This window comes from Cygnus olor, chromosome 8, assembly GCF_009769625.2.
Source record: "Cygnus olor isolate bCygOlo1 chromosome 8, bCygOlo1.pri.v2, whole genome shotgun sequence".
In the NCBI taxonomy this organism is placed as follows: Eukaryota; Metazoa; Chordata; class Aves; order Anseriformes; family Anatidae; genus Cygnus; species Cygnus olor.
In genome coordinates, this window is record NC_049176.1 from 11,528,918 (window position 1) to 11,546,801 (window position 17,884).

Sequence of the window (17,884 nt, forward strand, 5' to 3'; positions counted from 1 at the left end):
CCAATTTCTCGAAGGAAACAATATTTAAACCCTAATGACAATATTATTAAGGGTGGCCTCGCATGTTTTAGTCCCGTCTGAGAGGAGAATCTGTGGTGGAGTGCCTTTCCCAAGGGCAAAGCATCACAAACTGGGTTGCAGTACCTGTTTTCCCAAAGGTTGGAGGTTACTTGAGAAACCCACTTGAGGATCTGGTTGATTTCCACACAGGGATATGTTTCAGGGTGACAGTGGGGACTAAAGATAGAGGTTTCAGGGTAACAGTCTGCAAACCCACCTCAGCATATGCCCTCAAAGCACCTCCTTGGTCCTGAGGTAACATCCAAAAGTGCCCCAGAGGGACTGAGGACTTAGGAGTCATTGGCTGAAAGAATGTCAGACACAACCAGAAAGCTGCAGGTTTTTTTAAGATTTAAAGAGCCTTGTGGAGCTTTTGGAAATAAATGGGCCAGAGTTAGCGCTGCCTGGCCAAAACCAAGCTTGAGACATTGTTCACTGCTACTTAAACCACCTGCACTTCCAGCAGCTGAAGACTGTCTCCACCTCTCTGAGTGTTAAACACAAAGTAAAACAAGTCTCTGGAACATCTCCAAAGCAAATACAGGAAGTATGAATTTATTAATTACAGCCTATTTCCACCCAACTTTTCTCACCTTCCATTAGTCCTCTACATTCATCACTCCCCCAGTGACCTGCTGATGAGGCACGAAGCATGACAGAGCAGAGAAAGCGATGAGCTGGCGCTCCTGCCATCCCTGCTTCTAATATCCTGACTCTGGGCAGGCCAAAAGCCTCCAATAAGACAGGAATCTGTGAAAAAACAAGAGCAGCACCTCCCTGACTGTCTTCCTGCTCCCTCCAGCAGCTCCTCCGCGTAACACATCTCCCTGCCAGAGGCCAAGTGGGAAGCCCTGAGCTCAGCACTGCCTGACTGACGAGGAAGTTACGGCTTTTATGTTCCAGCCTTGTCTTGCTGTAGTGTGATTTCCAGTCAGGTGCTGATTTCTTTAATACAGTCAGTGACATAGTGTGATCTATAGCACTTTAGAAGTGTTTCTTGCAAAGGTTTCCACAGATGCCACCACAGTCTGCGCAGTGTGGCAGCTCTTTCTCTGACAGAAAAAACTCCTGTGTTTGTGCTGCCTCACTCCTGCTGTGGAAAACTACGGAGGCATTTTACACACAAACTTTTCTGGCAATTTAGAAAGATTTATTGACCCTATCCTAGCAATGACCTCCCTGCTTTTCACCCATTCTGGAAGGTTTGGGGCTGAACTGGGAACAGCTAGTTCATCTCCCTGCTAAAAGGTGTAGTGACCCAAGAGAAATTTTGCTGTCAATATCCCACCACTGTGACAGCCAGGTTTTTTAAGGAACAGACCTAATAGCATGAGATGCTATTCACCTCGCTATTCTCAGCAACAGCCCTTCCAAACACTCAGATAAGCCACAGATCTCACTAGTACGTTTTTTTTTTTACCCTGGTGTTTATTGTACCAGTCACTCTCCCCATCTGAGGTCTTCAGAGCCAAATATCTGCCAGTTACTTTTAGGTTGCTTTTCAACAACTTTGTAAAAACCATCTACTAAAAATCATGAGGGCTTTTGATCATATTTGATTTCCAAGGGCAGGAAGATACAAACAGAAAGTCCCCCTGGAGGCCACCTTGTTCAGGTCTAACTTTCCTTCCCATCTCCACAGCAGTGTGAGATGAGAGCAGAGCAGCTGGGAAACAGCTTGTTCACTTCACTGCCCATTATGTCTGACAAGCCTGTGATAAACTTGGAACAAGCCTCCTTGATCTGACACCTCCCCTTCTTTCCTCCCCTGCCTGGATTTCCTGCCTGCAGCAATAAATTCAAGCACAAATTCAACCTACTCCCACAGGAAGCTGCATGCTCCTCGATACAGAGAATCAGATGAGGATGGATAAGAGGTCTCGGAGCTCTTCCAGGGAGTCTCGTAAGAGAAACAGAGAGCCCCTGGCTACACAGAAGAAACGAGAGAAGAGGGAGAGCAGCAGAGAAGCCAACAAAGAAACAGGAGATGTAAAACAGGAGAAAACAAAGGAGATCAAGAGCATCGCAGGGACTGATGGTCGGGTGCACACATCCACGGTGGTGGACGTGGATGATGTGATATCTGATGAAGAAATGGAGGCAATGATGTTGCTGGACAGCGAGCGTCATGAAGAAGGTATGGCTTATAGAAGGGAAGGGACAGAAAACTGTGTGGGTCACAGTGTGACTTTGTCACTGTGTGGGTCACAGTGTGACTTTGCTTTCTGCACAGCGAGTGTTTTCATGCTCACCTTGCACGGATGTGTAGTTATCCTTAGGATGGATAGCCAGCCAGCCTCCCAGCCAACTTCTGCAGTCCCTACAGGAAGATCAGCACTGTCTAGCAAAGCAATGAACTTTGCAACTAGTAGTTACATCCCCAGAATCCATTTTGCTTCAGCTCACTAATCCCCAGTTCTATTCATGCTCATAATTTTCTTGCTTGCCCTTCTTTAGGTGGACACAGTTAGCTTTACAGCAGAGTTCTTAGGGCCATGAACTCGTAGCTCCCTTCTAGATAACCCTCGAGAGCAGCTCCTCTTCTCTGGAATGGGACTAAAATTGTCTTCAGGATTTTTTGGATGCCCCTGATGGAGAGGGGTACTTACAGGCTGTGTGTGTTGAAAGCTACCTCTTATTTGCAATCCTTCTCTTTGTCATTAGCTTATCTTTCCAAATACGCTTCTGGGATCCCAGCTCAGCCAGCAAGTTGCCCATTCTGAGCCTTCCAACACTGCTTGGTAGCCACAGGTCTTCAAGCTGAAGAGCGCTCTCTAGTAAAGGCACCGTGGGGAAGCATGGCTCCATTTCTGCCAGTAATGCAGAGACAAAAATTGTCAGTCTGTCCTGGCAGCTCTTGGCCCCCTGAGACAGGGACTGTTTTTTAAACACAGAACCAGAGAGCACCAAATGGTTCACACATGCCAGGTCTAGGCAAAGGACAACACTGACATTTATCTGTGCAGGCAGTTGCCAGGCCATCAGTATTTTGGGAACTGTCCTCTCCTAACACAGCCATGTTGGATTTGATTTCTCCCTAGGTATAAAGTCACCAGGTCTCGGCATCTGCGAGTGGCTTCTGACTATCTTGTCTTTCCTGTTCATCGTAATGACCTTCCCCATTTCCGTCTGGTTCTGCATGAAGGTGAGAACAGGCACAGTGCCTCTTTACTTATGTGGTATTCAGTGTCTGGTGTGGATGTACCCCACTGGTACATATTGGCACAAAGCTTTGGCTTAAGTTCCCTTTTTTAAACAAATTGTTCACTTTTAAATGTAACCTTCAGCCTACCCAGTTCAGAGATGGCTGCATTGCAGCAGCAGGGTAAATAGGTTTTGCATTACAAATTTAGAGAGATTGATCTCCCAGTTAATAACAGATTTCCCCTCTTCCTCCAGTTTTCTCATATTTATAGCATGGCAACAAGTAGACATATTTTTATTACTGCTTCCCAGGAAATGGAAAATTTCAGCTCAGGGTGTTCAAGTTCAGCCAGCCTATAAGGAAGCAGAATGCTGGCCTCACCCTGGGAAATCCTGTGATGCTCTAGCATGGGCTGACTGCTCCTGCCAAATCTCAGGCTGCTCCTCCACTGCTTGTGCATGAGCCAACCAGCAGTTTTGGGCCAGGCTCTCCGCTGGGGTAAAGGGACTTAGTGACAGGAGACTCCACCAGCTCTCAGCCTGCTGAAACCCTCCCTTTGCAGGGCTTTACCAGAGCACAGGTCTTCCCACACAGAGACCGTCGAGGCTTCTTTTGCCGGTCCTTTGCCTTCCCCTGCAGCCTAGCTTTTGTCTCCCTCTGCAGGTAGTGCGGGAATACGAGAGAGCCATCGTTTTCCGCCTTGGGCGTCTCCTTCCTGGCAGAGCCAGAGGGCCTGGTAAGATGCTCATTGAGCTGCCCCCAGCCATGTCACTCCTCTAAATCATGCTTTACCAAAGCTCACTTGCTGTGCCTTCCAAGCAGGTACAGCCGGACAGTAGACAGCATGTCTTTGGTCCTTCTTCTCGGGTTCAGTAGTTTCTAACAGCTTTTCCCAATACAGAAGCAGCCTCACAATTGGAGCCCATATATTGCTGTTCTTTTGTAGTTCTGCATGCTGAGTCTTCCCCAGCTCCCCAGAGTAGGGGAGGCAATTTCTGTGGTTCTGATGATCACCAGCTGCCGTTCTTTTCCTCCACAGGCCTTTTCTTTTTTCTCCCCTGCCTGGACACGTATCACAAGGTGGACCTCCGCCTGAAAACCCTAGAGATCCCCTTCCACCAGGTATGACTGCCACCCCTTCTCTGTTAATTCTTGGGTCTCTTTATCATTGTGACAGTTCCAATTTTGCATTGATATTAAGAAAGTGATGACTTAAGATAGTGATCCTGGAGCCAGGTCACGAAGGACCAATCCATTGGCCATAAGGTTCTGCTTAGCACTGCTAGTGCTTCGGATCTCACTGCAGATCTTACACCAGGCCTTCTTTGCAAAACCCTAGCTCTTGGAATCCAGTGAGTGGATAAGTCCCCTTTGCCTCCCTGCTGCTATGCTTCCAGCCTTCATGGCTGCATGGAAAAGTTTGAAAGTGTGTCTCAAAGTAACCCTAACACTTCAGAAAATGGAAAGCCAAAAATTCACCATAGTATTTGTCTTATGTTTTAAAACCACTGCGTTACAAATTTAGAGATTCAATCCCATTCAATTTGACAAGCTTTAGTGGTAACATATACCAATAGGAAGTGGCTGGGCCAAAGCTATTGGACCTTTTTTTTTTTTTAACCCACCACACGGAGGGGTACATACAGCAGGGACAGAAGCACAGACTTTACAGTCTTACAGGGGTGTTCCTCAATGAGGCTACTCTGCTCCTGTACAAGCCTGAGAAGTAGAAAGGGCTGAATCCTCGCCGCTAACCCTGGAAGCAACCTCCCTAGCCACAGTCCCCCAGGTTAAAGCCCTAATAGCCCCTCTTTTCCTTCTAGGAACTGTTCTCTGTGCTGCTGCCTTTATCTAGTACCCATAGTGTATAGCAAATCCTTCTGGTGATGGTACTGAGCAGCACTGAGCACACACCATGGAACAGGACTGGACTAGGCAGCAGTGGGCAGGGAATCACAGAGTGGGACGTTCACCTGCTCACGGTCCCTAACTCAGCAACCAAACTGAAGAGGTAGAAACGGTGATGCTCCGCAGGGAACTGAGATCTGGAGGTTATATAGTTTCCCCAAGGTCAGAAAGTAGTAGAGGTGGAAATGACAAAGATTTAACCATCCAGCTAGTCTCCCTCATTCCCAGAGTCATGCACTTTTCTCTGCTACCTTAAAGCTGTCAGAACCAGCTCCATCTCCCCTAACATCTTTTTAGGTGGTGACTAAAGACATGGTTACCTTGGAGATAGATGCCGTCTGCTACTATCGTTTGGAGAATGCCTCTCTTCTCCTCACCACCCTGACCAGCATCTCCAGTGCCATCCAGCTGCTGGTGCAGACCACCACAAAGCGCCTCCTGGCACATCGAGCCTTCTCTGAAATTCTCTTGGAGAGAAAGAGCATCAGCCAGGAGATAAAGGTGCTTCAGCGGGGGGGAGAGGGCAGAGCAAGGGCTGAATTCAGGCTCCACTAGGAAGCTCAGAGCATGATCAGTCCTAAATCACAGACATTATTTTCCAAAAGGGTGTAATAACAATGTGTCTTCTTCACAGAAAAATGGGAGTTTTTAAAAATTATTTTTATTTTAAAAATCATTTTAGGGGAAGAATTTACAGAGTGGGTCCCATAGGCATGCGTGTGTAGTAGCAAACATTACGGTGTGAGGGGCAAGAAGGAACCTTTTGATCACCTTCATCAGTGCTTTGCGGTATCCGAGCTTCAGTACTTACCCCAGAGAGGAAATGCTCATTCCCATGAGCATTCCCTGTCTTCTGCTGCCTCAGTGAGATGCCGTAAACTCTGAATACAGGGGATCTCCAGCAGCAGTTCTCTGTGGCCATGCCACACAGACATGATGATACCAGTCAGGAGCTGAGTGTTTCCTATGGAACTGATTTGCTTCCACACAGAAAAGACTAGTTAAATCTTGCTAAAACCCCAGGGCAAATACAAATCAGAAGTGAGGGAAATAATTTTATTTCTGAGGATCCTCACGCAATAGCACACACAATCTAATGAATATCTTGAATTAACACCCCTGCACTAACTCACTCTGAGGAGTCTGGACAAGGGCCACTGTTCTCCCTGTGCTCAGAAATATCCTCCTCTTCACAGGTGGCTTTGGACGCGGTCACAGGCCTCTGGGGCATCAAAGTGGAGAGAACAGAAATGTAGGTAGGAAATGCTGGTGGAGGAGGCTTCCCTGGCCTTTTGCAAGTACCCATCTTGCCCTGCTCATCTTTCTTCTTTGGCTCTGGCTCTTTCCCTGCAGCCATTCTGCAGCGGGGAGAGCCTCACCCATCACCTTTCTGTTCTCCCTTCCCCTTGCAGCCTCTGCCTCATGTAAAACTTCCATGTGCAAAGATGGTGCTTGCTCCTGCACTGTCAGGCAGGGCAGGATCCATAGCTAGGATCTCATCACCACTTCACCGCTGCTGCAGGCAGAATTTGCACCCAGTTCTGGTAGCCCAAGGGTCACAGCAAGCACCAAGCCTCTAGATCAAAGGCCTCAGGGTCTTAGCACTGGTTGGGATTCCAGCCTGAAACTTTAAAAACCAGACTGGAAAATTAGGATGGGAATGGAGGTAGGAGGCTAAAGAGAGACAGCCAAAGAGGGACACCCAGGGAACAAAGGATGTTGGTGAACAGCTCTGCAGGGGCTGATAGATGACATCCCAAGCCCCCGACTGGCTGTCCGGGGCTGCCAGGCGAGCCTAGAGCCCAGCTCATCCCTGTCCCTTACCACCACAGCAACAACGTGCAGCTGCCTGCTGAAGTCCGGCAGTCCCTGGCCGTGGAAGCAGAGGCCCAGAGGCAGGCCAAAGTGCGGGTAAGCCAACCCTGAAGACCTCTTAACTCCTTCCAAAGCATCCCTCCTTCCTTTCCCATCCCTGGTTTGAGGCCCATGGAACATGCCACACTAGGGTACAGCTCGGGGAAGGTCTGTTCAAGATCTCTAGATCCCATTCAAGAGCTATGTCTAGCAAGGGGAGCTGGAGCAAGAGTGTGGGCCCGCCCAGTGGAGTCCCAGATCTGGTACCTAGCCTACGGGTAGGACAGAAAGAGACACGAGATCTGGGGTTATCCCTGGCCCACAATGCTTGTAGGAATCTCCTCCTCCTCCGCGTTTCCTTCTCCCTTAGGGACCCAGCCAAGTTGTCCCCATTCTCATGTACCCCTCACCTTCCTCAGCCCAGCCTGGCTTCCATCTCTTGCACTAAGCTGCTCAAGAGTCTGGGTAAGGTTGGTGTCCAGCACCCCTCCCACAAGCTTAGCCTGTGGGCTGCCCTCTCCCATGCTTTTGCAGGATGGGTATGTCCACTTTTTTGTCCACACAGTGGGCCTAGTAGTGCACATAGCTTTGGTAAAAACAAGTTAGACACGAGATTACAAACTCCTGGGAGCACGATCTTTAGACAGCAGGAATGTTACAATCAGATGGACCCTGGGAGTTTCACAGTGGTGACCTCCCTCTGCAATAAACGGTCCGCGCCCCCTTTGTTCCCCCCTCACAAAAATCTTTATTTTTATTTAGGTGATTGCTGCTGAGGGGGAAAAGGCTGCTTCTGAGTCCCTGCGCATGGCAGCTGAGATCCTGTCGAGTGCCCCTGCTGCTGCTCAGCTCCGTTACCTTCATGCCCTGCACTCCCTTGCTGCAGAGAAACCTGCTGCCTTCATCTTGCCCCTGCCTTTGGACCCCATGAATCTGATCTCTCCAGCTACCCACAGCCCTCCGGGAGTGAGCGGCCTCACCACAGACACCACAAAACTCCCAGAAGGTGTTAAAGACAAGAAGGACTCACCCATGCTCTAAGAGTTGTCCCAGAAAAGGTTGCCACAGTCCATGGTCAATCCTGCTCAGAGAGGAGCAAGAAGGCTGATCTACAGGCAGCCAACCAGCAGGTACTGGCCTGGAGGCAGGAGGGGAGGCAGCCAGACCTGTAATATAAAGTAGATTGTACACGGAAGAAGCTTCTGCTTGTTTTGGGAAGGGAAAAATATGGAGCACGAGGAGCAGGGCTCGTGCCTGTGTGAGCAGGGGATTGAGGGAAGAGGGTTGTCATCCCTTCCCTTTCACCTGACCTTGACACCCTAAGGCCTGACCCCTGGGGCCCGGTCCCTCCTGCTGTGTTTAAACACCCCCATCCCCAAACTGACGACCCGTCTCTCACGACATTAGTTATAGGGAATTAAGGTGCAGAAAGCCCCACACCGGGATAAAAGGGGCAGGTACAAGCTGCCCCACAGGAGGCACTTATCAGAGGCATTGGTTTCCTGTGGCTCTGTCCTTACACTCAGACTCTTTGGGATTTCCCTTCTGTGCTCTTGGCTGCAAGTGGCAGATTTTTTTTAAAGAAAGGCAAGTCCTACAGCTGGGTGGTAAAACACAGCCAAGGCAGAAGTGCTTGCACAGGGGCACGTTCCTCCTTACAGCCCATCTCCGTGTGCTGTGTCCTGGGAAGGTGGGAGCAGTCAGGTGGTACAGAAGGGATCCCTCTCCCTCAGTGTGAATGGGTGATGGGGTGACAACGCCAGGCAGGCAGGGATGGGAGCCCAACAACTGGGGGAACGGGAAGGGACTTAACACGCAGGGAATTTGGTAGGTGCTGCCAGCCTGGCTCTCCTGCAACAAGGGACAGAGAGACGGGTCCTGTCCGTGGCGTACTCTTGGATATAGGATTTCACAATCAGCACCTGTGCACATATACATACACATACAGGCAAACAAGGTGTTTAGCCCTAGTACTGAAAAAGGAGGAAAAGAAGGAAAGGGCAGCATTTATGGTTTGGCACTTTTCAGCTGTGCAGAGGGAAGGCAGGCTGTGCTGCTGCTTGCTTCCACTGGGTGGTGAGGCAGGACAAGATCTGAGCTTGTGGGCATCTGCTTCCAGTAGGACTGTCTGAAAATATGAGGTGATCCATTTAGCCAACTCCCACTGAGCTGAGAAGTGGGAATCCAGCACGAAGCCAGCTGAGAGCCTTGAGAACAGCAATACCCAAAAAAAACCCAAAACCAAACAGTGATACTTTTGCCCACTGCAGCAATCTTGCTAAACTCTACACACAGGAAGTCCTCAAAATTCTTATAAAATCTGCCAAAAGCTACTTGAAATAGCCAGGGACCTACACATACTGTAAGCCTTTCCCTTGAAGGATATGGGGCTGAAAGAAATGCCATGCACTCGGTTATCACCAAGACAGAAGGCACTTTATGGCTCTTTCTCTTAATCGCCCACCCAGTAGTTTCTCATCACACATGCCTAGCAGGAGCAGCCCAGCCAGTCGTTCACTCTTGTATTTTCACTCATTTTTTCCAGTCTTTCTGTGCCTGCTGGTAAGACACACACTTGGCACCTACCATTTGTAATGCTTCTGTTAAATGCAACTGTGTCCCAGGGATGGCCAGCAGGTACTGGCTTAACACTTCTGCAAGGGACAAGGAGCCCACTTCCACTACGTACCACCTAATTCTGTATTTTATCATCCCTTTCATCTCCCTAGTGTCCCCTTCTCAGCACAGTGTTCCCATAATTCTCACAAGTATTTGCTGGCCTTCTTACAGCAAGGACACTCAGCAAACCAGCTCCCTTACAGGTGAAAGGGGAAAAAACCCTCATCCTTGAACTCATCACACAGCATCTGAGCTTCAGGTGTAACCTCCCATCCAGCTCATTCTGCCACTGTAACCCTCTCAGGAGAGGGCTGCAGGATGCCCTCAGCTGCTGCTTGTTTGTCTGTAATAGATCTCAGTTGTGATCCAGCCATAGAAAGCTAGCTCTGGGAAGTGGAACAGCTCTGTAACCTTCCACTGATGAACATGAGCTGTGTATTTACTTCTCTAAGTCTGGTTCTGTTTTTTAATTTTGATGCTAGGGTAAGCCCCTGTTTCCCAACCTAGAGCAAAATGGTGTGATACTGCACACCAGTTAGCTGCAGACGATCCCTTCTCCAAACGCTTCTCAGGCTACATTTCTAACTCCCTGTAAAATGATCCACCCAGACCAAGGTTCCTTGGCACATCAAGGACAATCACCTGCAAGTAATGTCTGAAAGAAACAACAGAGCCTGAGAATTAAGACTTTCAGAGACACATGGTACTGTGCCAGGGCCCACATCACTCTATTTGCACTCCTATCTGCAGAAGTCAGGCATATTTTTTTCAAATATGTAACATTTCTGCAAAGTTGCAGAAAAGGCAAATGAAAGCTAAGAGCATCCTCAGTTCCAAAGAACCCTTGTTCCAGCAGGATCTTTTCTCTTTGACATACACAGAGCTGTCAGAAACTTGTCGTTTTACCTTCAGGAGGTATTACATTCAAAAACCTTACAGAAGGAAACATCATTTAAAAATGTACTTCAGTATTACTGATATACGATGGTTTCAAAATAGAATTTACTCCAGAGGAGTTGGCAGGGGCTGTCTGTAGCAGATGCAATTCCTGACAGTTTCACTGCCTGCTCTTCCGAGCTGAGACTGGGTCAAACTGCAGACTCATGCCAAATCCAGGCAGCTGCTGCTGTCCTTGCAGAGCTTTATAACCACACAGACTGTCCTGGGCTGGGGACTGACAGAAGCAGCAGCCCTGGGCAACCGCCTTGCTGGGCAGTTTGGCTTGTTCAGGCTGTAGGGGTACTGCATATGAGGAGCCAGGGGACTCAGATGCCAAGCATAGAAATCACAGGGAGATGGGGTATGTGTTTTAAATGCCATCTCAGTACAATAAGAGGGCGAACAAACTGTAAACGTGTTAGAGTTGTGGAAGGAAGTAGTGGATAAGCAAGACAGGTATGGAAGTGGTAGAGCCAGCTAGAAAAACAGCATAAATGCTGAGATGGCACACAGAGGGGAGTAGCAGAGATAAGGAGCAAAGGCACTGGACTGGGAATGAGATGCTATTAGGAATGGACACTAAGAAACTACTCAGGCATTGCTGTTCTTTAATGTTTGCTTTTTCTGGATCCCTTGAACTGCCCAGAGGTAGACGCTTTGGGACTTGAGCAGGGCTCGCCTTCTGACACGCTTTCTTGGAAACATTTTTCTGAAAGAAAAATGAAAAAAAACTACACAACAACAAACCAAAGCCATTAAAATGCAGAGTAATATTGTGCCCAAGGTATTACATTTTTAACAAACAAATTAGTCTCTCCTCCTACTTTGATGTCAGAGAGGATGCAATGAAGGACTAAGGGAAGAAGTTTTAATTCCCACTTTTTCTCCTTCTCCACGTCTTATATCTGAGCAGATCCAGCTGAGAAAGGAGGCAAGGGAATGCATTCATCCCCAACAAATGTGCCACCTAAGGAAATCATTGCCACACCACATGGGCAGGACCAGTACATGAGCAGTGTTCAAAGAACTGGAGACAGCAAGAGTATCCTGTGCTACAAACACAAAAGGTATGTGAGTGTGAAGGGACCTGGAACTTTCTTTTCTACCCAAAACATAGTGGTCCTAAGCAGATCTTTTTGACTGTAACAGGGACCGCTTACTTACAAGGAAGATGAAGCCAATTACAGTGGTTTCCTATATCTAGAGTAGATATAGACCCTGTGTCATATGTCAAAATCAAACCAAATGACTTTCAAAAACAGATGGAGTTCAGCATTTTTTTCTGCCCCAATCTGGAATTATGGTAAAAGCCTCCTTGCTTGGCCTCTGCCAATGAGTCTAGACAAAACCCTAGGAACTGTGCAGGAGGAAAGGGGCCTGCACTAAATGGGACACATGAACGAGGTACCCTCAAAGATTGCTTCCCTCTCTGAGTCCAGGAGAGGGTCCAGAACACTAATTATCCTGACCTTGCCCTTCTTTGGGTGTAGCTTCAGGGACAACTTTCCCCTTTTTCTCCAGCTCTCTCTCTAGCTCCTGGATTTTCTCCAGAGCTTCTTCCAGCTTCTTCTCAAAACCTTCAGCTCTCTCCTCTGCATTCTGAGCACGGATCTCTGTTTCTCTGAATCAAAGAAGCAAAGATAATGCTGAAATCTAAGCAGGTACTGGCAGGATATGTAAAAGAGATTTATAAATCTGAAGCGTTCCGTAGGATTGAATGACTCTATAAAACGCCTTTATGGTTTCAGAGAAGGGCATTGTTAAAAGATCTATAAGAGGCAGGGACTTCATGGCACAGCTATGTAAACCCTGCAAAGTGAATTCATCTTAAAACTCTGTTTGCTAGCAAAGGGTGAGATACTGATCTTCACTGTGCAAGGATAAATACAGAACACAGCCAATTCTATTAGCCAGGCTAACGGGGCAGGGTTGCCCCAGATAATGCAAATGCACAGAGGAGACAAGCAGGGGTTGTAATGCACAGTGCCCAGGCCTGCTTGAGCATGGAAGAAGTCATCTGCAAGCACAAACCTTGCGGAGCCACTTGGGTGCCTCTTCATTGTGTTTCCCCACACTTAGGCACAACATTACGTGGCTGTACCTAACAAGCTTCTGGGCACTAGCAGGCACTGGAGGCACTCAACTGCATTCACATAGCATCCTACCAGTGCTAACAGGACCCAAACTATTAAGAAGTCTTGCAAAAAACAAAACAAAACAAAACAACACTATCACGAGTACCTCTGAAATGTACCTCATGAGTACAAAAAGCAAAAAATCTGCACACGTATGGACAGCTGACAGCAGCTCTGGTCCCAGAGTAAAATGGGTCACATCTTTAGCTAACATAAATCACAACCAATCTCCCAAGACAATCAGTAGGGAAGGAAACCCAGAATTAAGCCAACAGAGATGGGTGAAGCAGAACTTTACAAGAAATCAAAACAGCCTGGGGTGAAACCCTGCTCTGCTCATGCCTCCAGCATAGGAGGAGTACTCACAGGAGCTGCACTTGCAGGTGTTCCAGCATGGCAAGGGCTTCAAACTCTTTCTGAGAAAAGGGAGTTGACGACTTGCTGGCAGTCATCTCCCTCTGGTTGGGAAGAAGAAAATCTTCCATAAGTAAATGTGCCTGATTTGGTGCTGGTCTCAGTACATGGTCACAACACAGACAAGAGCTCAGTTTCAGCAAGGCATGTAAAAACAGAGGCTGGTTCAAGCATTTTGCTTTGAATTGATCTGATCATATCTTGGCATTAAAAATAAAGTAAAATCATTTTCTGACTTAGACATGAATATCTCACTGGCCTATATTCTTGTGTTGACCACACATTCACTGGGTTACAGAGGTTGGAGATGGCTGTAGCCTGACCAGGAGCGAAGAAATTAAAAAAACAGTGTTCAGAGAAGACAAAGGGGCAGCTCCTCAAAGAGTCCAACAGGCATAAGTTAGCTTTCTTCATCTGAAGAAAAGAACCATAGCTTCTCTGGAAAAGTAACTGTTGAAAGGCTCCTACTCTAAACTTTGGAAGATAACTGCAATTTCCAGAGATTTATTTTTGGAAACAAACGAAAATCCACAGGCACACTCCTGAGTCTCCCACTATCACTCGGCACTGGCTGCCCACCTCTAAAGCATGAAGGGCAAGGCACGCCCAGCAACACCGCATGCTGAAGGGGTAGGACTGGCCAGTGACAGTTTGCTAAAGATCCATAGTTTGCGTATATCGAGGCTCTGCTCTGGATGTCTGACTGGCCGGCATGACTGGACAAGGCAGGCCCTATGATTCTGAGGAGCTCCTTTACTGACAGAGGCCTTTAGCCTGGAGCCCTCTTCCAAAGAGTACTGTCCCAAAGAAAAGTGGAGAAATCAGGGACCCAGGATGCATAGCTGGCCAAAAGCAACTTGAACTTCTTGGTTCCCTGTTGCTATGGAAGCTCTCTGAATCCCTCCTCCTACGTGTATCCAGCACCAAATCATTTTCACCATCCCAGGAAATGCTGCCAGGACTCACCCAGTCTCTGCTGGTAGTCCTGGTACAGACTACACACATCCTGTTACTGGTCCTGAGTCCGTGGTACAGGGCAGTAACGCGTGGCTCAGGTGGATAAACTGAGGCAGCAATAGCTGTGCTAATGAACATTTTGTAGTGGCAAGAAGAGAGGAATGAGAGAACACCAGCACCTTGCACTGCCCCAGCAGGTCTGACACGAGCGTTACAGTGCCCGACAACAGCTAAAACCCAGCTCCAGAGTTCTGCCATACATGCTAAAGCCCTCAGTGTAGCAGAGACTCCTACCCGTGACAGAAATGATGTCTGACTTCAGGGACTTCAGGTGGATGTTGGAGTCGTGTCCTACATATCTGATCATGTCTGCAGTAGCTTCACCACCTTCACTCAGATCATCTGCACCAGCACTGGGCTGCTGCTAAGAAAGAAAATGAACAAGAAGTAGGAGAAATAACACTAGCTTAGTGGCATTCAGGGCAGCTAAGAGGACATGTTTCACATGCACCAAGCAATAAAAAAAAAAAAAAGGCCCTGCTGGAACGTGGCATATTGCAGCTTCTAGCCACCTGTGTAAGAGCAATTTCCTCCTTTACTGTTAATGTTTCTTCCTGTGTTATGGGTTTCTTGTAGCTGTTGGCATCATCAGCTCTAAGCCCTTCTTGAGTTGAAGAAATGATCGCGTCCTTAAGCTTAAGCTTCAGTTGCAATTCCTGTAAGGCACCGTAAGGACTGGGTTAGTAATGCTTCCTTTGTCCATCCAAGTAACCTAGGCAAAGCTAACCAGTCTCTGACTTTCACTTGTACACATTTAGATCTAGACTTCAGCCACCTAGGAGGTCCTCAGTATGAATATATTTTAAATCACAAATGAATATGTTAATTACTGAACATTTCATAAGCAGGACCCACTGCAGCATTCCTGCTTTGTACAGGCCATGGCACTGCCTGGGGGTCGACTTCAGAGCTGCTGCAAACAATTTGTTCAAGACAATAGATCTAAAGCCATTTTCTCATCATCAGAATTTCAGCTGTTACGTATGAAATTAGACCACCGTAAAACACATCTAGTTGTCACAGGCAGTGTCAGGCATCCATCTAGCCACGTAAGGAATTAACTAGAAGTTCAGCCTGACCTGGGCAAACCAACCACAAGGATTCCAGCCAAAGTTCACACCGAGGGATGAAGCAAAAGCTAGCAAGCACCATGGTGAACTGATCTACCAGTGGGTGATAGCTTCTAGCTTCAGTGAAGCTCCAGCTTTGCCTCAGGCCTACCCTCACAAGACACACTGTGACTTTTAACCAGTTTACAGTCATAACTCTTCATATCTCTAACCACAGCTTTGAGTGCATGGAGATCTCCATGCTAAACCTTCCCTCAAACAGAACTGTAGCTCCTTCTTTAAGAAGTTTTGAAGCTGATCTTCATTCAAACTGGTTCAATCTAGAGCAGCAAATGCAGTCTATATATACCTCTGATCCAAAGAGGTTTCTCAGTTCTTCTAAATCCAGAAAAGAGACAGGAGTGCCTTTGATCTCTGAAAGGAGAAGGCTGCACACTTGAATCCAATTACAGCACTCAGTCTGAGAAGACATAACAGAAAAGAGGGATTGCTGAGCAAGAAAAATAGCTGTAATCATACTCATTCAGAAAGTTAAGTAATTCCATCTTTCTGTATTTGTCTGTTCCAGGGACATACCTGGAACCTTCCATCCACATCCTACAAAGGAAATGGAAGATGCATTTCTCCAAGCTTTCAGACGTGGCATCTATCACTGGCTAATCACTCACATCAACTAATTGCTTCAACAAGCTCCACCTTGAGCCAGTGTAAGAATGTCTGTCAGGCCACTGACGGGCAGAAATGAGTGCAAATCCCAAGGTTACTTTTTCACTCACTAAGCTAACACAAAACAGAAGCACAAGCATTTTCAGTCTCTGCAGAGAAGCTTCTTAAGTTCCTGGGAGCCATACCATTTGTCCTCTGCTCAAGGCAGCCTTGGGCTTCAGGAAGGGTCGACCTCTCGTGCTCCTGAAGTGCAGGCAAAGCTCAGCTAAACAGCTGAGGTCACACTGGTAGTAATTACTGGAGGAAGAAATATAAGTTATCATGCTCCCCCAGCTGCTTCAAATGAAGATGCTGCCATCAACATATACTTTGAGTAAGAGCTTTATCAGCAAGTGTAAAATAAGGAGGCAGAAGGTAGGCTATCTGACTTCAAAATACTTCAACTAATTATGTATAGAGATATGTTGCACCACACACTTTCAGGAACTCCAAAGCACTGCTCAAGTCTAGATGTACACAGCTCTGACAAGCTTAAAACCAGAGGTGAATCTACTGCCACTCATATGGAATAAATCTAGTAGGAGAGCCTGAAACAGGGTAAGGAAAATATTAAAACTGAACATGGTTTATCTGCTTTCCAGTACTGTGGGAAATTTGAGGGACCAGGGTAATCCACTGGAGTAGCAGGAGTCTTCCTCCTTCTTGAAACCCTCACATATATTTTTCTCTACCTTTCACAAAGTAAATGTGGTCTCATCTACTCCAGACCTAGAGAGTTGGAAGTGGTCACCTTTTTACCTTGATCTTATTCAGCTCCTCCAGCTCAAAATCAGCTTCTAAATCCATCTCTGACCGTTTCTTTCGAACAATTGCACTGACAATCTCACGGCAGGAGCTGCAAAGAGGGAGAATGTCATCAACCCTGCAAGAGTGCCTTCAAATGCTTTATTCCTTTCAATCAGCATCCTGTTGCTGTCTGCAAGATGTATGAGCTATCTCTAGACTTCTGCACTAGAGAAGTCTCCAGAAGAGCAATCCTCACCTGTCTCACTCACACAACGACCTCCCCAGTCAGCTTATCTGTGCCTGTGCTGTACTAACCCATGGTGAATGTGTGAGCACAGATGCCGAATAAGGTGCAGGCTTTGGTCCAGGTGACATGGACTCAGACTCACCACCTGTACTGCTTCGCATCCTCCAGAGGTCATGTTCAGAAATGTAGGCAGAGCCCACACAATCACAGATGCCAGCATGTTTTATGGCAGCATTTGGTATAAAGCAGACACTGCCATTCTCTTTCAATGTACCTGTATTATTAGGTTCCCACCAAATTCCAGTAAGACCCATTTAGGATTTGGGAAATGATCTAAGGAAAACCGTATTGGTGGGATCTATTGCCCTGAGGAATCTCTCTGCACACTACACATTTTTTCTCAATAAAACCCCCTTAGACTAAACTGAAAACCTCTATTCATACCTGACTATAGAACCAGACAGCCTGCACATCTTGGCAACCAGCTCTTTAGCTTCATCCTGTAGTTTATGAGCACTCAGAAGCCTGAGCTCCTTGTCCATCTCAGTCTCTGACTCCTGCTGCTGGGGACACTCACAGAACAAGCGGTCTGCTGTCACATGTCGCAGCAAATTCACCAGCCACAGGGTCAGGTTTCTGTGCAGTTCAGTCACCTGCACAAAACAGCGGAGCAAATCTAAGCCAGTAATAAATGACTGGTCTTGCCACGTAGTATGAAGTCAGTGCGTTTCACATACGTCAATGTCCTGCCTAATTCAATTTGCAAACTGACCTAATGACAGAAATATTTACCTTCACCATCTTTTTTCTTCTATATTCATTCCTATTACCAACACAGCTTTTCCTACCGTAGATCTATCCTTCTGCAAGTTTTTGTTTAGCCTCATGAGGTTTTTTTTTTTTTATCAGCCATGTGGCACTCTTGCTTGTCCAGAATTCAGCAACGAACCGAAAATCTCACATCACACTTAAATAACATTCAAAAAAATGCTTAGCGAGAGCCTCCTGCTCTACAATCCCGGGA

The 17,884-nt window shown here is 47.1% G+C and overlaps 2 protein-coding genes across 4 annotated transcripts in view; one reads left to right on the plus strand and one right to left on the minus strand.

Annotated features, from left to right (window-relative positions):
• On the plus strand, positions 1-11,978 carry NPHS2 (NPHS2 stomatin family member, podocin). Of its 2 annotated transcripts, XR_005821911.1 has the most exons (9): positions 1-2,197; positions 3,102-3,205; positions 3,869-3,941; positions 4,245-4,327; positions 5,411-5,614; positions 6,310-6,365; positions 6,946-7,024; positions 7,730-8,097; positions 11,439-11,978. XR_005821911.1 is itself a non-coding variant. In XM_040564983.1 (8 exons), the coding sequence occupies exons 1-8, from the start codon at positions 1,897-1,899 to the stop codon at positions 8,006-8,008; spliced, it is 1,179 nt and encodes a 392-aa protein (XP_040420917.1). In that variant the 5' UTR covers positions 1-1,896; the 3' UTR covers positions 8,009-8,487. The 2 variants fall into 2 exon arrangements, 1 of the variants encoding a protein (XP_040420917.1); XM_040564983.1 differs by lacking the exon at positions 11,439-11,978 and having other exon boundaries at positions 7,730-8,487.
• The window catches only part of AXDND1 (axonemal dynein light chain domain containing 1), a 23,806-nt gene continuing 15,787 nt past the window's right edge, over positions 9,866-17,884 (minus strand). The window contains exons 19-26 of one of the 2 annotated variants that reach the window (XM_040564966.1): positions 17,305-17,513; positions 16,626-16,722; positions 15,511-15,621; positions 14,604-14,747; positions 14,325-14,452; positions 13,027-13,119; positions 11,995-12,146; positions 9,866-11,234 (exon numbers count right to left, since the gene is read on the minus strand). In XM_040564966.1, coding sequence (XP_040420900.1) covers positions 11,134-11,234; positions 11,995-12,146; positions 13,027-13,119; positions 14,325-14,452; positions 14,604-14,747; positions 15,511-15,621; positions 16,626-16,722; positions 17,305-17,513 — 1,035 coding nt within the window. In that variant the 3' untranslated portion in view covers positions 9,866-11,133. Of the gene's footprint in view, positions 11,235-11,994; positions 12,147-13,026; positions 13,120-14,324; positions 14,456-14,603; positions 14,748-15,510; positions 15,622-16,625; positions 16,723-17,304; positions 17,514-17,884 lie in introns of both variants that reach the window. The other variant, XM_040564965.1, reaches the window with a different exon arrangement.

Excerpts from the sequence above, each read along its gene's own strand:
- NPHS2 (XM_040564983.1), top strand. The coding sequence starts at position 1,897 with ATGCTCCTCGATACAGAGAATCAGATGAGGATGGATAAGAGGTCTCGG. Across the intron at positions 3,206-3,868 it reads CCGTCTGGTTCTGCATGAAG|GTAGTGCGGGAATACGAGAG; the intron begins GTGAGAACAGGC and ends CTCCCTCTGCAG. Across the intron at positions 3,942-4,244 it reads TGGCAGAGCCAGAGGGCCTG|GCCTTTTCTTTTTTCTCCCC; the intron begins GTAAGATGCTCA and ends TTTCCTCCACAG.